The sequence below is a fragment of the Thermobia domestica genome, chromosome 11 (assembly GCF_964235325.1).
Source record: "Thermobia domestica chromosome 11, izTheDome1.hap1.1, whole genome shotgun sequence".
NCBI classification, from domain to species: Eukaryota; Metazoa; Arthropoda; class Insecta; order Zygentoma; family Lepismatidae; genus Thermobia; species Thermobia domestica.
This window is the reverse complement of record NC_137464.1, coordinates 53,956,218-53,976,529: the sequence shown is the minus strand read 5'-3', so window position 1 is coordinate 53,976,529 and position 20,312 is coordinate 53,956,218. Positions and strand designations below refer to the sequence as shown.

The following is a 20,312-nucleotide window of genomic DNA, read 5'->3' as shown; positions in this document are numbered from 1 at the left end:
AGAAAATATTCTAAAGTTAGCATAACATGAAATATGCTTTAAAACATTTTTGGAAAATGTATTATTTTAAAATAATTTTATTAGCATCAGTATTCCGAAAGAGCAATCAAATTTTTGCAACTAAAATTTCACCCACTTCTAGTTGATCAATTGAGTAAAAGTTATGTACATGTGTGTACAATTCCAATAACAATACAATTATTTCAGCCAAATGCCGTAAAAAAATGTCACATTAAACCCAATGGCCATTCATGGTCCTTCATTGAAAACCACTGGTGTTACACAAATTAAATTAGTTAAAAAAAAAGTGCGTTGTCAGTGACACTCAACAGTCATTTCCAAAACCGCTAGTGCTACAAAAACGAAATTTGATATATTAAGGTGCATTATCACCAGTGTACTACGACAATATTTAATCTTTTCTCGAAAATCATCTTGAACAACAAGTGGCCAATAAACAATCATTAAAAACTATACAAAAGCCATTTTTAGTCAAACGATTTTATTTCTGTTATTAATGTTGCACTAATCAGTATATACAGAATGGATCTGTAATACTGGTTGCAAGTAAAGAGTAAAAATTCTTAACAAATAAGTTATTACACGATTTGAAATATATTTTAAACTGTTTAAAATGTTTAAAACACTTTTTGTTCGTGTTTTAGAACATGTTTATAACATTTTGAACATCTTTTTCATGTTTTAAACACATGTTTTGTTCTTTTTCAAACAACTGTATTTTTTCCAAACCTACTTTGTAACAATGGTAACTCACTAAAAGTAGAGAAACCAAAAATGGAATCATAACGGCTTCTACTCAGCACAGTAAGGAACTATGACGTTTGACGTCAAAATCACATCCCTGATAGCTTTCTTTTGAGTAAACTACTTACTTTGAGAACGGCAGGAAATAATTAGATAACAATTCTGAAATTTTAACTTAAATTTGTTAAATACACACTAATTATTTGCTGAGCAAAACTATATATATATTTAAATTTGTATCCGATCTTTTGACAGGGATACCTTGAAAATATCCACTATATTAAGCTTGAACAATATCTACTTTAACAACAATTGCTAGTCAGTAGGCTTGTTTTTTGAAACTAATTTCCAAAATACACATTATATTTCTTTATCTCTGAGTTCGCCAAATACACTTTAAAAATATACCATATAAAAACTGTAATATGAATTTACAGAGACACAATTAGCTTTTATAGTGTAACTTTCGTGTTGTTCATAATTCTGAAGAAGTTACTGGGAAGTCTCGTGATGTAATTTCTCCTGTTTCTCTTTCGATGTATTTTAATGTCGTTCAATATCTTTTGAACTGTGGTATCGTTCGTTAGTTCCGTATTTGTCCGTCCGTATTTAAACAAACCAAGTTTGATTTTAACATCATTAATTCCAGGAATTGTTTCTTTCAGGAAATAAAACTTTGTTATTATACTTCAAAAAAATTAACAAAGTTTGATCAATGAAATTTCATATCTAGGCCGTATTGATGAGTAATATAAAATATATACAAATATGAAACCTTCCTAATGGTAAAGGTAAACTCAAGAAAAGTTACATGGAATATGAGGACTTGGAAATTTTATTTAAACCATTCGAGTGGCAATACTAAATTGCTCTCAGGCAGTAAAATCTCTGTTGTAGAATATTCAATCATACTCTGCATGCTGCATCATATAACGCATATTTCAATACTGTAACAGTTTATGTCTGTAATTAACTTTAATAGTGAAATCTTGTTTAATAACAATAATAAGACCAATTTACTTTGTATTTTGAGCCAATATACTAGTTGAATTTTGGAACAAAGATAGGAGCTATGAGAAGAAATGAAGATAAGAATTAGATGTGAGAAATGAAATATCCTATATGCCTATCAGCTCATCCTATAAAGAATGTCATTTTTTCGATGACTGATGCAAAGACACCTTATGACGAACAAATGCTGAAGAAGATTTCATGTGCCGTAGCTATGTCACATAGGAAACTTCCTTGTGTAGCAGTATTTAGTAAGTGAACTACTTCACGTCGCAAAACTGTGGGTTATGGTTGGTCATGACAGTGTCAGTGTACCACATACGACATGTCCTGTTGTAATTTCATCACTTAAATTCAGCCGACGCAGTGGCACTAAACATCACTGCCGATTAAGGTCAGAATGCTGTAGATTTGCGGAAGTGCCAGAGGTGTTCCTAAAATTTCATTAATATGTCAAAAGAATTGAGATCTGTGTGACTAGACAATAATGCCCTGCGGATCACGCTACTGCTACTTACAGAATTACGTTGTTAGTCCATATATTACTCCCTACAATAGCTTTTGAATGAGGACGAAATTCGAATTTTGTTTTTCACGATAAACAGGCAGAACAATCATCACGATCTAATTCATTAAAGAAGCGATAAGTAAATACCTTAATGAGTAACGGTAGCTATTAATGTGTAACTTAAAATCTATGGCATTCCCTAGCATACATGCAACCTAAACAACAGCAAATTATTGTTGGTTGCCTATGGTAAAGGCAGAAATGTAGCTTTTCTTACTGCAAATGCCCCTTCAAAAAGGCTCAATGGGGTGAGAGTTTAAGAGGAAGTGGATGTTATTTTCATTGCAATGTACATCTGAAGGGGATTGAAATGGTTCAAATACTTTCGGTAAAACTATCCCTGCCATTTGACGGAGGAGCATTTCAACTAGCATTGATACATTAAATGAAACATGCCGCTGGTTTTCAATATGTTCATTAGTTACTATCTTTTATCACTCTTATCTTTGTGCAGAAATGTCTTGTATATTGCTATTAATTAGCTGGAAGAAAGTCTGCGCTATGGAAAAAAAACACATTGTTTATGATTTATTCCACAATCAGTATGAATTAAATTTGTTCGTAACACACTCACACACACACACACACACACCTATACACACAAACCGACACACACATGGATACCAAATAAGTTTAAAATGGGAAAGAATAATACAGAAAGGCTTACAAACATTAAGTACTGAACTAAAATACGTATGTATTTCTTCAATTGTGAACGAAAACTCAAGTATAGGTTTTAAATTCTACTTTTATACTTGTAATATTGCAGAAGGTAGTATCTCACACCCAGTAATCAAATATTATGAATTTATTTTTTTTAGTAAAAAACAAAATATAATTTCACTTTTTGTTTACTCATAAATATTAAGAACTCTAATTAAACTATAAATAACCTGGACACTAAACACGATGCAAATGTTAACAAAGAATACATTTCATATTAGAGAGTTTGTTCCCGGTAGCTGTCACATTTCTAAGTAACGCCAGATCTGAAAACCAGAGAAAGTGAAAAAGAAAGTATCACAAAATAGTGTCAATTTATAACGTCCTTAACTTTTTTCGCTGGCATTTCTCCGTAACCTGGTGATGAAAATGAGTTTTACTTCCATTCGTGGCTCTGGAGGGCAAATCTTCATACCAACGACGCCTGAGTGATTTTGTGGTCATTTGACTTGGAAATGAGCACGAACTAGTGACCTGTGATTTCAAACTCTTTTGCATTGTGATGTTCTCATTTTATTCGCTGACGTGATCGAGTTAGCTCTTCTTAGAGTAGCTCTTGGTGATATACCTCCCGAAATGCGACCAAAGATATTTTTTTATCATTCATTGTCTTTATCACATTAGACATTTTAAATTTGGGTTGCAAATACGCAAGAGGGAAATGGTATTCCTTGTTCTTTTCGAGTAAGCGTAAGAGTGAACTAAGAGTCAGGAAACGATATCGAATTCGCTTCGAGACATGAATGGCTTGGAGGTTTTAAAATCTCTACACAGTAGAAAAGAGACTTTTTGATGCTTTTTAATAAGTAATGCACATATAATTTAACGTAGCGAGAAGAATTCATAGATACACCATGAGAAACGTGCTAATGCTTGTATAAGAGCCATATTAATCCTTTCGGTCACAGGTCATTTTTGGTGTTTTCTTACAGTTTCAGTTAGTGACTTCTTGCTCAGAAACTGTTTACCCGATTGATATAGTTAAGGCCTTGTATTTTAGAAGAGAGATGTGGATATATATTATGGTGTAAGTTACATTGCAGTGTTTCAAACGAGAGAGAAATTATTGATGTATGATTGAGGGGTAAACATTTACAAAAAAAAAAAAATCCAAAAATTTTTGTAGCTGGCACCACTGACGGTACATGGATATATGTTACCTAAAGTTTATTTGGTGTGTTAGTAAGACAAAGTAAAACCTTGAAATTCCTGACCGCTATACAAAGAGAGAAAGAAAAAATCCTTGTCATCATACACAAGAAATTTTCAGACCTTTTACGTCTAAAAAGCAAAAATCAACAGATATGCCGGGAATATAGTTTAACTAATTATCCTAATAAAAATTTTATGGTGTATTCTGTAAGCCAAAGAAGATGAGTTTCAGATAGTGGTACGTTTGTTTCAATGTATCCAGAAAAAGATAAATAATAGGGGGAGAAAAGGGAAATTTTCCGATTTTTTCATCTAATATCGAGAATTCACTATTGTTGGCAGGAAACACTGCCACCAGATAGACGAAAACTATCGGTTAATAAACTTTGGTATACTACTAATAATTCTACAACTATCATCAAAATGTCTAACACACTAAGTATGAATTTTAAAAAATCTCATTCTATCTCAGAAATTCATTTTCTTACTACTTACAGATCATGGTTTATTATAAACCTCAACAGCACTTCCCCTAATTATTCCACTGAAACCTTTCATGGAGCGTTGTGTAGGGTATGGACGAAGATTTTAGACAGTGGTTCATCTGTTTGAATGTAGGCAACAAGAGAGAAATAATAGACACAAAAATGAGATCTTTTTCAAAATTTCCCCCTAAAATCGGGAATGTTCTATAGCTGGCAACGCTGCTACCAGACAGACGCAAATTATCTTAAAGTAAACATTACTACACCACTAATATATCCTACAAGTATCATGGCGACATTTAAGGAACAAAATTTCTAATTACAAAAAAAAATAAATAAATAAATAAATAAATAAATAAATAAACAGAACAGTAGGGAAAAAACTAGAAAAATCAAAGGTTAGAACCTAAGTACGAATTTTTCGTGCACCCCCTAATTACTTCATTGTAACTTTCTGTACCTGCTTTTGTTTAGTAAAGGCAAGTCTTTAACTGGCGTAAGCTGACGTGCGCTCGGACGTATAGGTACGGATTCATAAACAAAAAAAAAATCGAAATTTGTCTTTTTGCCCAAATTTAGGGAAATTTTAAATTTCCTAGTTGGCAACTCTGCGCGAGGACCGGTCCAATTGATGTCAACAATTAGGTGTCTAACCGAGGTATCTACCTAACAAGTCTAAAAGAGATCTCTCTACAACGAAGGAAGCTACAAGGAAAAAGAGAAACAAGAAAATTCGAAATACGAATATTCTCCAATTTTTTATTTTGTGCTGAAATTTGAGAAGAAAATTCGACACCCAGAAGAAAAAGAAACTAATATAATAAACTATGATCCAATCATATTTGACCAAACGAAGTTATCTTAATTAGTGTTCACACAGGAGCTGGTTAAAGAAGTGACACGCCCGTGTGTGCTACTTTGGCCACCCGGTTCCGAAAGGGTTAGCATTTTATTTGCCGCTACCTGCTTTGCCTAAAACTGGATTTCTGTTGTAGAAAATGCCTATAGAAATATGGACATTATAGAAATTATCGCTCATACTCCCTCAGGAGATTTTTTGGAAAGCATTGAACCATGTATTCCTTCATATTTAGTTTGGAATTTAAATACTGAATTTCTCTCTTCCAATATAAACGAATATTCATAAGAAGCACTTTCTGAATAATAATAAAAAATACATGTAAGAACCATTATAAAAATTTCCTTCTTTCATTCCTTAGGAACAACATTTTCGAAACCCGTGTAGCAAGTATATTCATCCATTGATTTTAGCGCACGTGGAAAGCAACGGACAAAATCTAGAGCAGTCAATTCCGTTTAAAATATCTAATATTAAACTAAAAATGTTGAAATTACTGTATTAGAGTGTATTTTTACAGTATAACACATATTTTATCCCATAAGACTAAAAGTTTACAACTGTGTATTTTCCTTTTTTCCTTCGTATAATAGTGGATATTAGCCATTGTAGACAGTGTCAGAAATTACGGACAATCAACCATATCATATGGTTATTGTCCTTATTAGTGCGTTAAATCGAAGGGTTAATTGATTTCTTTACTTATAGATGTTGGACCGGATGGCTGCGTAGACGAGCATGCATCCTTGGTGTGTGTTCCCTGGTTCAATCCTAGCTGCGCCAAGTATTCGTTGTAATAGACCAAACCCCGTGTACGCGGGTTGTTTTCGAGCTTCTTCCGTTTAGTTCCACCTTGTTCATTCTACCAATTCATTCATTCCCATCTTTACAGACTTCTTTAGCCTACATGGCATAGCTGTGGGAAGTAAAACTTAATAATGCATTAAATAAAAACTAGTTTCTACGTATCGAATATCAATTTTTTCATATCTGTCACTTAAGAAAATTCATACATTTAAACACATTCTGAATAAATAAGTTAAGGGGAATGGGAGTATTATAGAAACACACACACACACACACACACATAATATATATATATATATATATATATATATATATATATATATATATATATATATATATATATATATATATATATATATATCGGATGACTGGTAATTCGATGCATTACTTGCAAGGGAATATTCCACAAATACTTCGGAATATTCTCACCTGTATTAACTGGGGGTCGCAAACCAATAGTTTCTGAGTAATTTGTACATGAGTGGTTTCTTTGAAATTTGCAGGCTAACGGGAGGTGCACGAAAAAGTTTTACGCTGACCCACTTCCAAATATCGGAGAGCGATTGAGGTTTGCATGTGTAATCCTGCATAACTATGTAGGTTATCTGGTAATGCACAGCTCGTAATTTTGCATCATTGCTGTGCTATAGGTCCGAATGTAAATTAAGGTACAGTGGTCCGAATTCCATTACTGCACCTCACAAAGCAGCGTGGGAGCATTGCAGAAGTACGTGTTCTTAGAAAATTACTGTATGGTTGGGAAGAGGTGGAATCAAAGTGGTGTTCGGTCAAGAGAAAACTAACTATGCCGAAATTCATACCCAGGGGCGTACATCTGTCTGGCCGACATACGAGTAGCGAACTGATGCGTTTGATTTCCAGCAGGCGAACACTTTTTTTTATCAGCATGTCACACTCTGGGATTTGGGATCATATAATCACGTTCATTTGGAGTCAGCATGGAGTATTACTACTTGATTTCCGGGCAAGGGGTACCACAATTACCAGGTTATATTATACCTCACTGCTGCTTGCGTTGCCTGATTATGTGTAATCCCAGAGCTTGGCATGCTGACAAAAGATGTCCTCATCCTGAAGAACAACGCACCCGTTCACTGATGGAATGTGACCAGAGAAATGCACGCCTCTGGGTATAAAATCCATCATAGTTCACGTTTTCTCTTGACCGCACACCACCTTGATTCCACCTCTTCCCAACCATGTAGTCATTACCTAAGGGCAAGTACTTTTGCCATGTTGTCACGATGCTTTCTAAGGTGTAGTAATGGAATTTGGAACACTACACCTTACTTCATGTTCGGTACCTATGTCACAGCAACGGTGCAGAGTTACGTTCTGTACATTACCACATGACCTACATAGGTATGCAGGATTACAAATGTAAATTTTCATCGCTCTACGATATTTGGAAGTGGGTCAGGGTAAAACTTTTTTCACACCTCTCGTTAGCCAGCAAATTTCAAAGAAATCACACATTTGCAAATTACTCACAAACTCTTGATTTGCGAACCCTGGTTCATATAGATAAAAATGTTCCAAAGTACTTGCAGAATATCCCCTTGCAAGGAATACATCGAATTATCAGTCACCCTGTATATGTATTCACCCGTATAAAAATTATTTTCCCCTTAGAAACATAATTATGCTAACTTGAATATTATCTATACCGCACATGTATAAAATATGAATCACAAATTCTCTTGGCAATAGTGTACAATGTCTTTCAAATCTTTATTTTTTTTTAAATTTATTTTGGCTCTTTCATTTTATTTTCAGATATTCCTGAAGCAACATTGCTACTAGGGACTTCGCTCAGAGCAGATTCAATACGCGAGGGAACAGATGTTTATTTTGACTGCAGAATACAAGCTCATCCAAGCGTATACAGAGTGGAATGGAGACACAATGTAAGTAGCAGATTCTGAAAGAAAACCGGAAAGAAATAAAGTTACAGGAGGGTAACAGTTAAAGAAATAGAAATGAAATTTTGTGGGGGTAAAGGAAGGAAATACACTTTAAAAAACATGCGTTATACAGGGTGTCTGAGAAGTCTCTGTAATCCTAGGTTTTGGTATTAGAATAAAAAGTGTCACTGTAATTTTAGTTGTGGTATTTGTACAATACTTATTTCATGGTCAACACTGTCCAATATGTCTGTTTTGAAGCACTTTCTGCTGTATCTGAGTTCAAGTTCACTTGGAAAATTTTAGTTATGAGGCCATGTTGATGTGAATGGTTGCAGTTACAAAGTTGCGAGAGTGTTAGTGTGACGTCTGTGCGTACAAGAACGACCGCACATAGAACAAACGAAGACATAAACTAATCGATGATTGCGTTTAGAGATCGTTTTCTCTAGGACTCAGCTCATAGAAACAACTCTCTTTAGTAGGGCAAAACGATCATTTGATTCAATACGTGCCAAGACAAGGCACGTAGTGGACATAAGTAAATCCTTATGAAAACATGTGCTACTCTTGCTCGGTCAATTACGATGTCTGTAACTAAATAGCTTCACATTAAGGAATATTTACACATGAATGCATTTAGAACTATGTTTGCGAGTGAATTATCTGAGAAAGGACAGCACATTGCGGCCTGAAGTGCTTTGTTAACACATATTCCAAATTTTGTGTCTCGCTGGCTAGTGTTATAGTCATATCAAAATGCAATATATCACAGTTCATGCTGGAGGAATAGAATGTGCAATGTATGGCTATACATACAGGAGTACTGTCGTTTACTTGTATAAGGGAAATCATTATTATGTTCAAGAAGTGAAACGAAACTGCCACTTGTTAATATAGACCATGATGACATTGCGATACTTCCTTTTGACGAATATGTAAATAAACATTCTAATTTATACAAGTTAAAAAACGTGGTTAATATCTTAGCTGCAATAGAACATGTGGGAATAAACTAGGACAAAGCTAAAACTTATTTTGCATTTTAGGTGACAGATTTCTTTAATGAAATAATTTCAAACGCTGGATTAAACATAGTCCTCCAACACTTCCATCTCATTAAAATGACTCATTCGAAGCCCGAACTTTACAAGATAAGACTTCCCATTGTAGACAATCAGCAAATAACATGTCTCTAGTCGTCGAAACTGCGCAGCTAACGAATTGGGAGCAAGTGTGCAGGAAACCTTTTGAACAATAACCATTCATATGCTCCGCAGCATGTCAAAGAGGATATAGTGACTCATTCACCTGTGTATATATCACGATGGAACTGGATACATAGGTTGTATATATAATACTCAGCTGTAGTATTTGCAAAATAAACAAAATTACAGTGATATTGGACGCTGTAAATTTAACGCATGGGAACATCTCTGACACCACACATATGCTGTATATTCAGATTCTTTATAGCTTCAATATTTTAGTCAACAGATTGTTTCTTGTTCATGACTTGCACTTTTAATGTTTGAAATATGTCATTTTAATGTTCTCATATTTACAATATATCTTATGATAATATAATCTATCTAAAACGACTAACGTAGTTCGTAATGTGGCTGTGGAGGATAATAGAGAAAAGTAGGTGAAACTTAAATTTTATGGGAAATTGTTAAAAAAAGAAACATTTGTGAAGCAATATCACTATAGCAAAGAAAAAGGAATAACGAATACATTAAATAAGGTAATTATCACATCAAAGTTACGATATCAACGAAAGATCTAGTGTATAGAAGAATTTAGCTTGAGGGAGATGATATGAAAGTAATGACTTAATCCTTATAATGATAATAATACAAATTTATTTTCATAGTTTTATCTTTCACTACTATTCTTTATTGGCTCCTTCGTGGCTAAGCGGTTAGTGTACGCGTCTTTGGCGTGGGAGACCCGGGTACGATTCCTGGCGTAGCTAATATGGTTCGGATTCCAAGTTAATTAGTAGGTGCTGTTCCATGTAGCCTCGCTGTTGAAAGGGACGTTAAACTCAAAATCAGCCCAACTACTTCTTTCTTTATATCCTTCAAATCAATTTGCCAACAGATGTTTTGCAAAGTTTATTCAACTGTGAGCAAACATCTGGTTGCTACGAACATAAAACTTTCTGCTTTTGAAGAATGTTATATTTTATCAATTTTAGTTATAATATTTTAGGAAGTACGATTAAATAAATCAAAGCGAATAATTAATATATCAAATAAAAAATGCCAAATTTTTGGTATCTGTTTGACAAAGGTTGTAAGTTATTAGATTAAATTATTATTATATTAAATTAATAATTAGATTTTGTAGTTAAAAATAATTGGATCAACATACTATTTTTAAAGTATATTTGTTTTTCAGGGAAGGCCTTTGGCTCACAACGTGGTATCAGGTGTTATAATCAGTAACCAGAGTTTAGTTTTACAACGTGTAGTGAGAGCAAGTGCTGGGAATTACACATGTGTTGGATTCAATGCCGAAGGCGGAGGAGAGAGTAAACCGTTCTACCTGGACATAAAGTGTAAGTTCCATGATAATATTCTACAGGTTTCAGTTGCTTAATGCATTCAAACATTGCTACTTCATATTTTCGAAGATTAAATCTCAAACGATTCGTGTGTTAGAAAACATTTCGGAACTATTTTTGGTGAATAATGCAATTTTGAAAGTCTTGTGGAAAACATTCAATCTAGGTACTGATATGGTTGTTATGACATTTTTCAAATACACAACATGAAATAAATCAAAGAAAAATTGAAAACCGAACACAACAAATGAGTTACATCTAACTGAAACAGTTTGGTTCATAACTAGAAGAAATGAAGTTATTTAAAAAGGCAAAGAAAGTACTGAAATCAGGCGGAATGCGTCATTTTGAACATTCTTAAAAGCCGATGGGGATTTAAATTTCAAAACTGTTCTGTCCGGCAGAAATCAAGGGTTATTTTAATACATCATATCTTGCTTATTTTTAGTAGTTGGACACAGAAATTTTGTGAAATGTTTGCTAACATACTGGTGCATCAAGATAAAAATATTCATTAACTTACCTTTCTTTCTTCTCCTGCTTTCACAATTTGAATTTAGCACAAAAAATTCACCTCAGTCACTCCAATAAATATTCACATAAGCACATAAATAACACAAGTATTTGCATATAGAGCTATGATACACTGAACAAACTGAATGTTTTTCTACAACAAATTACACTGGTGTCTTCTAAGTCTCACTAACCTTCCCAGTATTTTTCTTTTGTGTGATACAACTGAAAACATCTTCCGACACACAGCCCGACATCACACTTTGGGCAATAGTAAGTTGTATCCTTTCTTCCGGCCTTCCCTGTGCGAAATTTCCCACTATCATAGCACACTTTACATTTCCTTTTTCCCTTACGTGTTGGATCGGATTGTGATTTTGGTATTTCAAACGGATAATGATCCTTGGTCAGTAACCTGCCCGCGGTCAGGCTCTCCGATTCTTCAGTAATTTCCAGCCCTGCACTGCTGACTAATCCTTCAGCTACGCAAATTAGAAACTGACGAAGCGTGATCTTCTTCTGGGATATTTTGCTGTACAGTATATGTGAATTCACAAGAACTAGATCAAAGAAATGAAAAAATAATTTTTTCCACCATTTTACTGTTTTTCTCTGGAAAGCGTTGTATGATAAGAGCTGATCAGATTTATCAACTCCAATTTTGTGTTTGTTATAGTCTATTACTGCACATGGCTTTCTTTTTTCGTGCTTACCTCTAGATGTTGATATTTCAATGAAATCGTCGTTATGATGAGTTGAAAGCATATAGACATCTCTCACATCCCTCCATTTGATAGCAAGAAGATGGCCTTTTTGTCTTACAATATGTTCCCCCCTTTTTAGTTTTCCAGCAAATGCTTGTTTTGGCATATCTTTTCTTGTAGCCATGACTGTACCTACAGCTTTTATCTCGCACATCCACAAATGTTCAAAGAGTGCAGGACTAGAAAACCATCTGTCCATATACACAACATGCCATTTATGTTTGTAATGTTGGCAAAGTCGATCCACAACTTGTACAGCTGTATTATAGTCTGGTTCATGCGCGTTTGCACCGGTATACACCTCAAGATTACAAACGTAACCACTTGAAGATTCGCAAAGCATAAAAATTTTCATTCCATATTTGTGAGGTTTTGATTTCATATACACGCGGAATGAAATTCTGCCACGAAATGCGCAAATCGCCTCATCAACAGTAAGGGATTCCGCGGGAATGTATGCTTCACGAAATTTGGGAGTAAGGATTTCGAGTATTGGACGAATTTTGTACAGTGCATCATATCCTGGGTCACCTTTTCCTTTTTGCATTTCATTGAGATGCAGCATTGCAAGAATTTGCAGGAACCTATCCCTGCTCATCCCAATAGCAGTTGCGTAACTTGTTTTCAGAATGGGGTTGGTGCTCCAGTAATCCCGAATATTACGCTTACGCACAAGACACATGTGTATTACGATGGCAAAGAATTTCCTTAGTTCTAAAGAGGAAACATTTTTCCACAACGCAAAAAGTGATTTCGGTTTCAGGGGTCCCTCCTGTTTTTTCTTGTCAATTTGTTGCTGCGCATACCTATTTGTTTCATTTTCCAAAGTATCAAAAAAGTTTTGCCCAAAAAAGTATGAAAATATATCAAAAGGGGAATTTTCGGGAGCAAGATTCACGTTTGGATTTACGCTAGGTGCACCACAGAAAGGGGGTTTAGTTTTTCTTTGAATTTGATCAACCCAACCCAACGCTGCATCACCCCTGGGAACAAAAACGCTTCTCTTCCTTTTTCTTCCAACAGACATTTCAGCTGTAAGTTCGTCACCACTGCCGGAAGACAATTCTTCTTCAGATTCTTCCCATTCATTTTCGGTATCTGTGTAAAAACCGTCCGAATCTGAATCATTCATTATTTCCGCGATTACCTCATCACTTAGATGTTCTTTACGAGTCGAACCACGTACCGCGGTTATTCCCGTACTTGTACTCGGACGTTCCATCACTGCCTATAGAAACGGAGTAACCGAGAAAATACAGAGACAAAAGCAAAACACACACACACCAAATGCTAAGGCCAGACTATATGCATGCTGCAATGAGCTATGCTTTCTTTGCTGTGGTTCCTTATCACAACGAAGAAGAAACATGTTACCTCTGCGACACCCACGTAAAGGGCAAGAAACAAAAATATGAATGGAGCACGAATGTCTGGACACCAAGGACAAATGTTTTGCCTATGACTAAATATCACGAGCAAAATGTTAGTGTTGCCATCCTGCAACACAGAATAGAGTAGGGAATCAACTAATTTTTAAAAAGTGTGAAATTAAGTGTATATACCCTTTCCTTTTAAATGTTTAAATGCCAGGACGCTCGTGAGCGTCCAGCGGATTCAACGTTAGTAAAGGGTTGGACGCTCAGGATCGTCCATCGGTTTTTAAGTGTTAAAAACGATTTAGTGCAGCTTTATGTGTCATTTCAAACACTTTTATGCATAGTTTCTTGCTCCACGCTCGCAAATAAGTCAGTTAAGCCGAGTATTGTGGTGTGTGGTTAGTTTCCTCAACTTTCTTAAGTAATATTGATATCTTGTTCTTGAATTCCATAAAGATAATGACGAAGTGGTGACTAATTATATCATTTCGTATTAAGAGATATGTTCGCATTAGGAATGTTTGTCTATAACATTAGGTTAATACAAGAAACTCGTAAAAGTGCATTGTGTTAATAAAGTTCGTGACTTAATTTGATTTAATATTATGAGTTCCACATTACTTTCTTAAAGTAGAACTACAGATCTTCTTACAAAAGTGAACATATAATTTTAAATAGGAAAATAATGAAATATATATTTCAAATATCGTAATCATAACTTGAGTCATGAATGAGGATCTTTTTAATTTACAAAGAAGATTACATTCGTCATAAAATACTTTAATACGAAACAATTAACGGTTTCTGTTTACTGTTTTAAACTTCATTCATATTTAGTTCAGAGCTTATTTATCACTTCTCTTCAATTTTCAATTCAAAAGAAATGCAATTGGTTTTCAGTTTGAGAGTAATTTAATCTTCTTATGTCTTTACCTAAAAGTAAGAAATCTCTTCTACCTCTGATTCAAAAGTAATAGAATTCTTTGGTCTTTAGTTCAATAGCTCTTTTTCTGTTCTCAATTTAAAAATAACTCAATTCTGTCCTTCTTAAATTATAAACATATTGTACTGAAATATGAACACAAAGCCTAGTTTAGAATAGTATGCTGAATATTTGAATGAGAGAAAAAACTATGCCATATATACATTTATATTAATTTTATACAAGATTATAAATAAAAGGTTTTCGAAGTTTAAATCAGCACTGTAAACACTTTGCATATTCATGTACAGTTTCACATCCAAATTTAAAATCTATTACGATTTCCAGTCTAATTTGCTTTCGTAGAATCTCTTACGCTATGATTGGTATCATTTTTATTGTTTCATTTTTATGTATTTTGGGTGCTCTGTAACTAGCCACAACTTTTATAATTGTAGTTTCCTATTAAAAATTCATTGTGAAGAATTTACTTTCAAAAGGTGGAAAGTAATCATGCATTTAGTAGGGGACATGGAAGTGTGTTCTTTATGGATTAAAAAAGTAATATAAAAATTAACCTAATTTAATGAAACCCAACTAACCACATCCTAATGTACGCAAACAATACACTATATAATCGTATTCTATCGAAATCCAATAAGACCAAACTTATTCGAACCCAACTTAGGTATAATATATCCTTGCCCAACGTTACCAAAGATAACACAACATAACTCTCCAAGTAACACAACGAAACCAAGACACTAAGTACTTATATGCATAAAAAAATTACGTTAAGTTAGTAACAGTTGCGTTATGTACTGGTGATAACAGGGAATTTTTAATGTCTCTGGTGTTTTTAGAAGTAATGTCTCATGTACCAAGAGAAGTGACATTTATTTCGCAATTGGTCGTCCGCCTCGTTTCTTACCAAACGCATAATAAAAGCTGCGACAATTTAAAAATCATAAATTTCAACTTAAGTTTACTGATTTTCTGTTACATTATGTTACCTTACAATTTGGGTAAGTAAAGGGACTAGATTAAGTGAGGTAAGGTTTGGGTAACAGTTTGTGAAACTTAAGTAAACAATAAAATGAATATCATAATAATACTTAACTTGTAACATATAATCACTAATCTCGCACCAAGTAAGTCTGTCTGCTTGACAAATAGTTCCATGTTTACAAGTGCTTAGTGAAAGGTATACACAACTTACGCTTTCCTTACATATTTTCAAATATATGAACGAGCAAATTATTAATTTCTTTCTGGTAAATTTTCAAAATTTTGTTAGAAAGGGATGGCTGACTTTGGAATTTAACCTAAAGAAATGAATGAAAGTTCTGAAGTAAGAATCCCATTTATCGACTTTCTTAGTTCTAAATTTACTTCAATTTCCCTGTAATTGCTATATTCAGACCAATTTTTCATCCCTGTCAGTATTGTTATGACATTAGTGAACTGAAGCTCTGTACAATATATGTCAACCCTTCTTTTAAAAAAAATCTCATTCACTCATTCTTTCTTATCTGCAGATACTCCAACCTGCAAAGCCAATCAATCAAGAGTACATGGCGTTGCGAAACTAGAAGAAGCCAGAATTTCTTGTGAGGTAGAAGCTAACCCAGCTGAGGTGACCTTTCGATGGACATTCAACACTACGGGAGAGACGATCGACGTAGCTCACTCGGAATTCACTGTAAATGGAACTCGTAGCGTTGTCACTTTCAAACCCGTGACAGAGATGGATTATGGGACACTTCTTTGCTGGGCGTCTAACAAAGTTGGGTCACAGAGAGTGCCTTGTGTATTCCACATTATAGCTGCTGGTGAGTACAATAGAACTTCATTATTGTTGTTTCTTCTTTCTTTCTTTCTTTCTTGTTACATTGTTGGTAAATCTAGTTTCTTTAAAGCGTTTTGTTGTATATGGTTTGTCGTGTTAAAAAAGAAAGCGTTACAATATTCGAGTAAATGATATTAGTTAAAGGTTTGAATATTTATTTTGTTGCAGCTTATTATATCACTGAATTCAATTTGAGGTACGAGAATCAGTCGAAGCTATATATATATATATATATATATATATATATATATATATGTACATTTTCCTTGATTTTATATATATATATATATATATATATATATATATATACATATATATATATACATATAATTTAAATACCATGACATTGCACAACTCATATGAATAGAATTTTGTTTCCTTACATATGTATTTAAATATGCAATATTATGTTATATTTTATTTGGTACTATATATAGAAGTCCTTGTTTACAAAAGTTAGCTAGTGACCTATAAAATAGTACTCATTATCCATTAATATAATAACTACTTAGCTGCAAATTTAAAAAAAAAACATCCATATATTACACCCATTTGCTCATGTGCCTACTACTCTTTTCCAACAGAAATTCTCTCATTTGATTTACTTTCAACATTGTTCTTAAATCTCACGCGTTAAAGACATTTTTACGGTTTTATTTCCTTTCTTTATATATTTTGTCCTGTCTAGCAGAATATAACTCATCAAAGTTTCAAACTACATACATTTCCCCCCATTATTAATAATATTTGTAGTATTTTCTTTTCTCTACTTTTGCTTACGGTTCGATACTTCCTTTCCTCTCTATCAAGCTCACTTTTATATATCTTTCCTCACATTCATATTTCCAAGGTGCTTCTTTTTCTCTTTATAACATGTTCTAAATATATGGCCATATAACGTGCCGATCTAACATCATGAATAATCTTCATTCACTCCAAACACGTTACGTTAGATACATAGGATACAGAGTGTTGTCTGTGAATATTGTTTTATTTAGTACATACTAGTGTTAATTGCCCGCTTCGCTCGGTTACAACAATCAAAATTAGTAATATGCTCTGTTATTCCCTCACTTTTTACTATTACTAAAGCACTGTTTGATAACGGTCATTTCCGACCATTTTTATATATCTTCTACTTTACCCTCTCCCAAATTGCGGAGCTGAATTTGGATTGAAACAGCATCGAAAGTGTCACTGTTCATCTCAGCGTCCCTGAAAACTATGGATTCTCCACTGATATTGGTCATTTTTTATCGTTTTTATATATATCTTCCCCCTTCGCCCCTAAGTTCCACCTTCAAAATAAAATGACAAGAAAAATTCCAGGCACGAACCTCATATATGTTGAAAATTTGATCGAGATCGATCTAATAGTTCAAGAGTAATTAAGTCACAACCATAGTCACTTTCCTTTTTATTTATACAGATATATAGATCACTACATTGGTTATATACGAGCTGCATGACAGAAAGAAAAGCAACTATAGGATTTAGAAATGTAGGTGTGGAGAAGAATCAATAAAGTATCTCAGTTGTAAGAGAAACCAGCGAAGAAATTATGGCAATTAGAAAAATAATGTTAGAGAAAGTTCAAAACAAGTGAAAAACTGGTTGAGACATTGTTGAGAAATTATTGTATTTTTAAAGATCCATCAGAACACACGTTGGATAGAAATAGAAGAAGAAGGGCAAATAATTGGTAGTCATTAAAATGGGTGATTTAACTCCGGTTCAAGAGAAAACGTTAAGCTGAAACTTAGTGTGTGAAAAATTTTCAATTTTGTGGCTACTTTGTAAGGAAGTAGCATTCAATAACAGTAGCATTGCGATGATGAAGATTTTAATATGCAGTTAAATTGAAATGTAACGTAGCTCCTATCGTTTATCTGTTGTTTCACTTATATTTTCATTTGAGTATGTAAGACAGAAACATTAGTCGCCTAATTTAAACAATAACCTAATAATATTTACTTTTTATATATCGAATGCGATTTTTATTTCCAAAGCGATATGGCTACTACTGTAGGATTAAACACGGGAATGAACAGGCATACTACAGGGTGGTCTGGAAGTGGGCGTAACCCCCCTTAGTTTCAACAGTATAGTGTTAGTTATGATAGAATGTCTACACACAACTACCTTGAAATCTGAAGAGTCTTAAGAGTCTTAAGAATCATAAACATTGGTATGATCACCATCCATGTTGTAATTCAGCTGAATTCTGTGCCAATTTCTAGCCGATTTTTTGCGGAGATACTCTGGGGTCACGAGGGTGAAGGCGTATACAACAGCTGCTCGTAATTATTGCGTTGTATGATATCGAGTGTTTATTACTTGTTTCTTTTTAAAGCCCCAGAGGGCATTGTCTGGTGTTCTCAGATCGAGACTTCTTGGAGGCCAGGCAAAGGTAGCTGGTGAAGAGGCACAATCTCTTCCAATCCGGCGGCCAGGAAACGTCTGATTTAGGTAACTGCGCACCTGAATCGCGAAGTGCGCTGGTGCTCCATCCTGCTGTATCACAACAGTGTCTTTAATACTATTTTCTTTAACATAGAATGCCAAGCAATGTTACCAAACAAATGTGGGTAAAATCTAAAACCGTCAGAAAACACCAATTAGGGGTACGCCCACTTCCGGACCGCGCTGTACATCGAATGTTGAAAGTAATCTATATTCCTGAGTAAGTATTTAAAAAAATATATTAGAACATCACGATGGTCAATAACAGTACATATTTACAGTTGTGCCCTGAATACTGAAAGAGACAGATTAGTAGCTAAAATGAATTACCATGAAAACTTGTTGGACTTAATATGCGGGAGAATCTAGAGAGATATGATATTGGCCACAACAAACTCACATTAACTTTGGATCGAATCAAGAGGCTCACACACTAGATATGAACACTTTATCACTAACCAACTAAGCCACCTTGCTCTCCTATAAATAAATATATTTGCTTTGAGGATAAACTGATTTTTGTACATTTTAAAACACTTATTGAGGCTTTTCAACAGATACATATATAAAAATATCATGATATGCTTGAAAGAAGTAAATAAGTAAAGAAAGCTTTATCACCAAACGGTATTCATTCAGCTAATATGCTTTATTTTCAGGTCCTTTTCAAATCTTTACCAGATTTCCTCTTTCTTTTATATTTTGAAGACTCTGCGAATTTTAAACGAACAGAATTTAACTCTAAATGGAAGCATTTTCATCTATTCATTGAAAAGAGCATCTTGAAAGTCTGGTTCGTTCGAAATTGGTGCCCCCTCTAACATATTTACCAGCGTAACTCAATAGATGTTTTATACGATCAATGTAGAGTGATTGTGATGTATTTGAAGGTATTTGTGGATCTTATACACGAACAAAGCCATCTATTCAAATTGACTTGAATTGGATAATGTTGTAGAGCTTAAAGTTTTGATTTTAATGATCGTTTCGTTTATTCATTAGGTTAATGGAGACTGCATTTCAGAATGTTATAATACTAATAACGTTCAACTGTAGTATGAATAAAGTACAAATTCATTACACTAAAATATATAATATAAATCTAAAATGAACAGAACTATCACCATTTTTCACTGTAAGTTTTAGGCTTAATTTTTGAAACTGGATATTCTTTCTTCTCCATGCCAAAAATCTGCCCAACATAAAAATAGGAAGTGTTTAATTATATTATGTCTGCAAATGTTTTTTTCTACTCCAGAATTATTTAGAGGCATTTAGCTGACCAATAAACTCTCTCTCTTTGTATTAACTTCAATGATAAATTATTTTCATAGTGGCACTATCGTAGATATTACAAGATATATGTAAATTTTTCAAGGGATTTTAAGATACAATCCGGTAGTTTTAACTGGTTTAAAATCGAATGCCAATGTGGAACTAAGTACATGAAATGGAGAAAGGCAATTGCGTTCTCTTGTTTATACACGGCAATCATTTCAAGCGCCATTATGAAAATCGTTATTCATGATGGCAGAAAACAGTGTGAACGTATACAGGC

General features: G+C 33.9%; 1 protein-coding gene across 1 annotated transcript in view; it reads left to right on the top strand.

Moving 5' to 3' along the window:
• The window catches only part of side-VII (sidestep VII transmembrane protein), a gene marked incomplete in the record, with an annotated part of 1,416,899 nt that overhangs the window by 1,139,877 nt on the left and 256,710 nt on the right, over window positions 1-20,312 (top strand). The window contains 3 exon segments of the mRNA XM_081730413.1: window positions 8,168-8,298; window positions 10,702-10,861; window positions 15,981-16,274. Coding sequence (XP_081586539.1) covers window positions 8,168-8,298; window positions 10,702-10,861; window positions 15,981-16,274 — 585 coding nt within the window.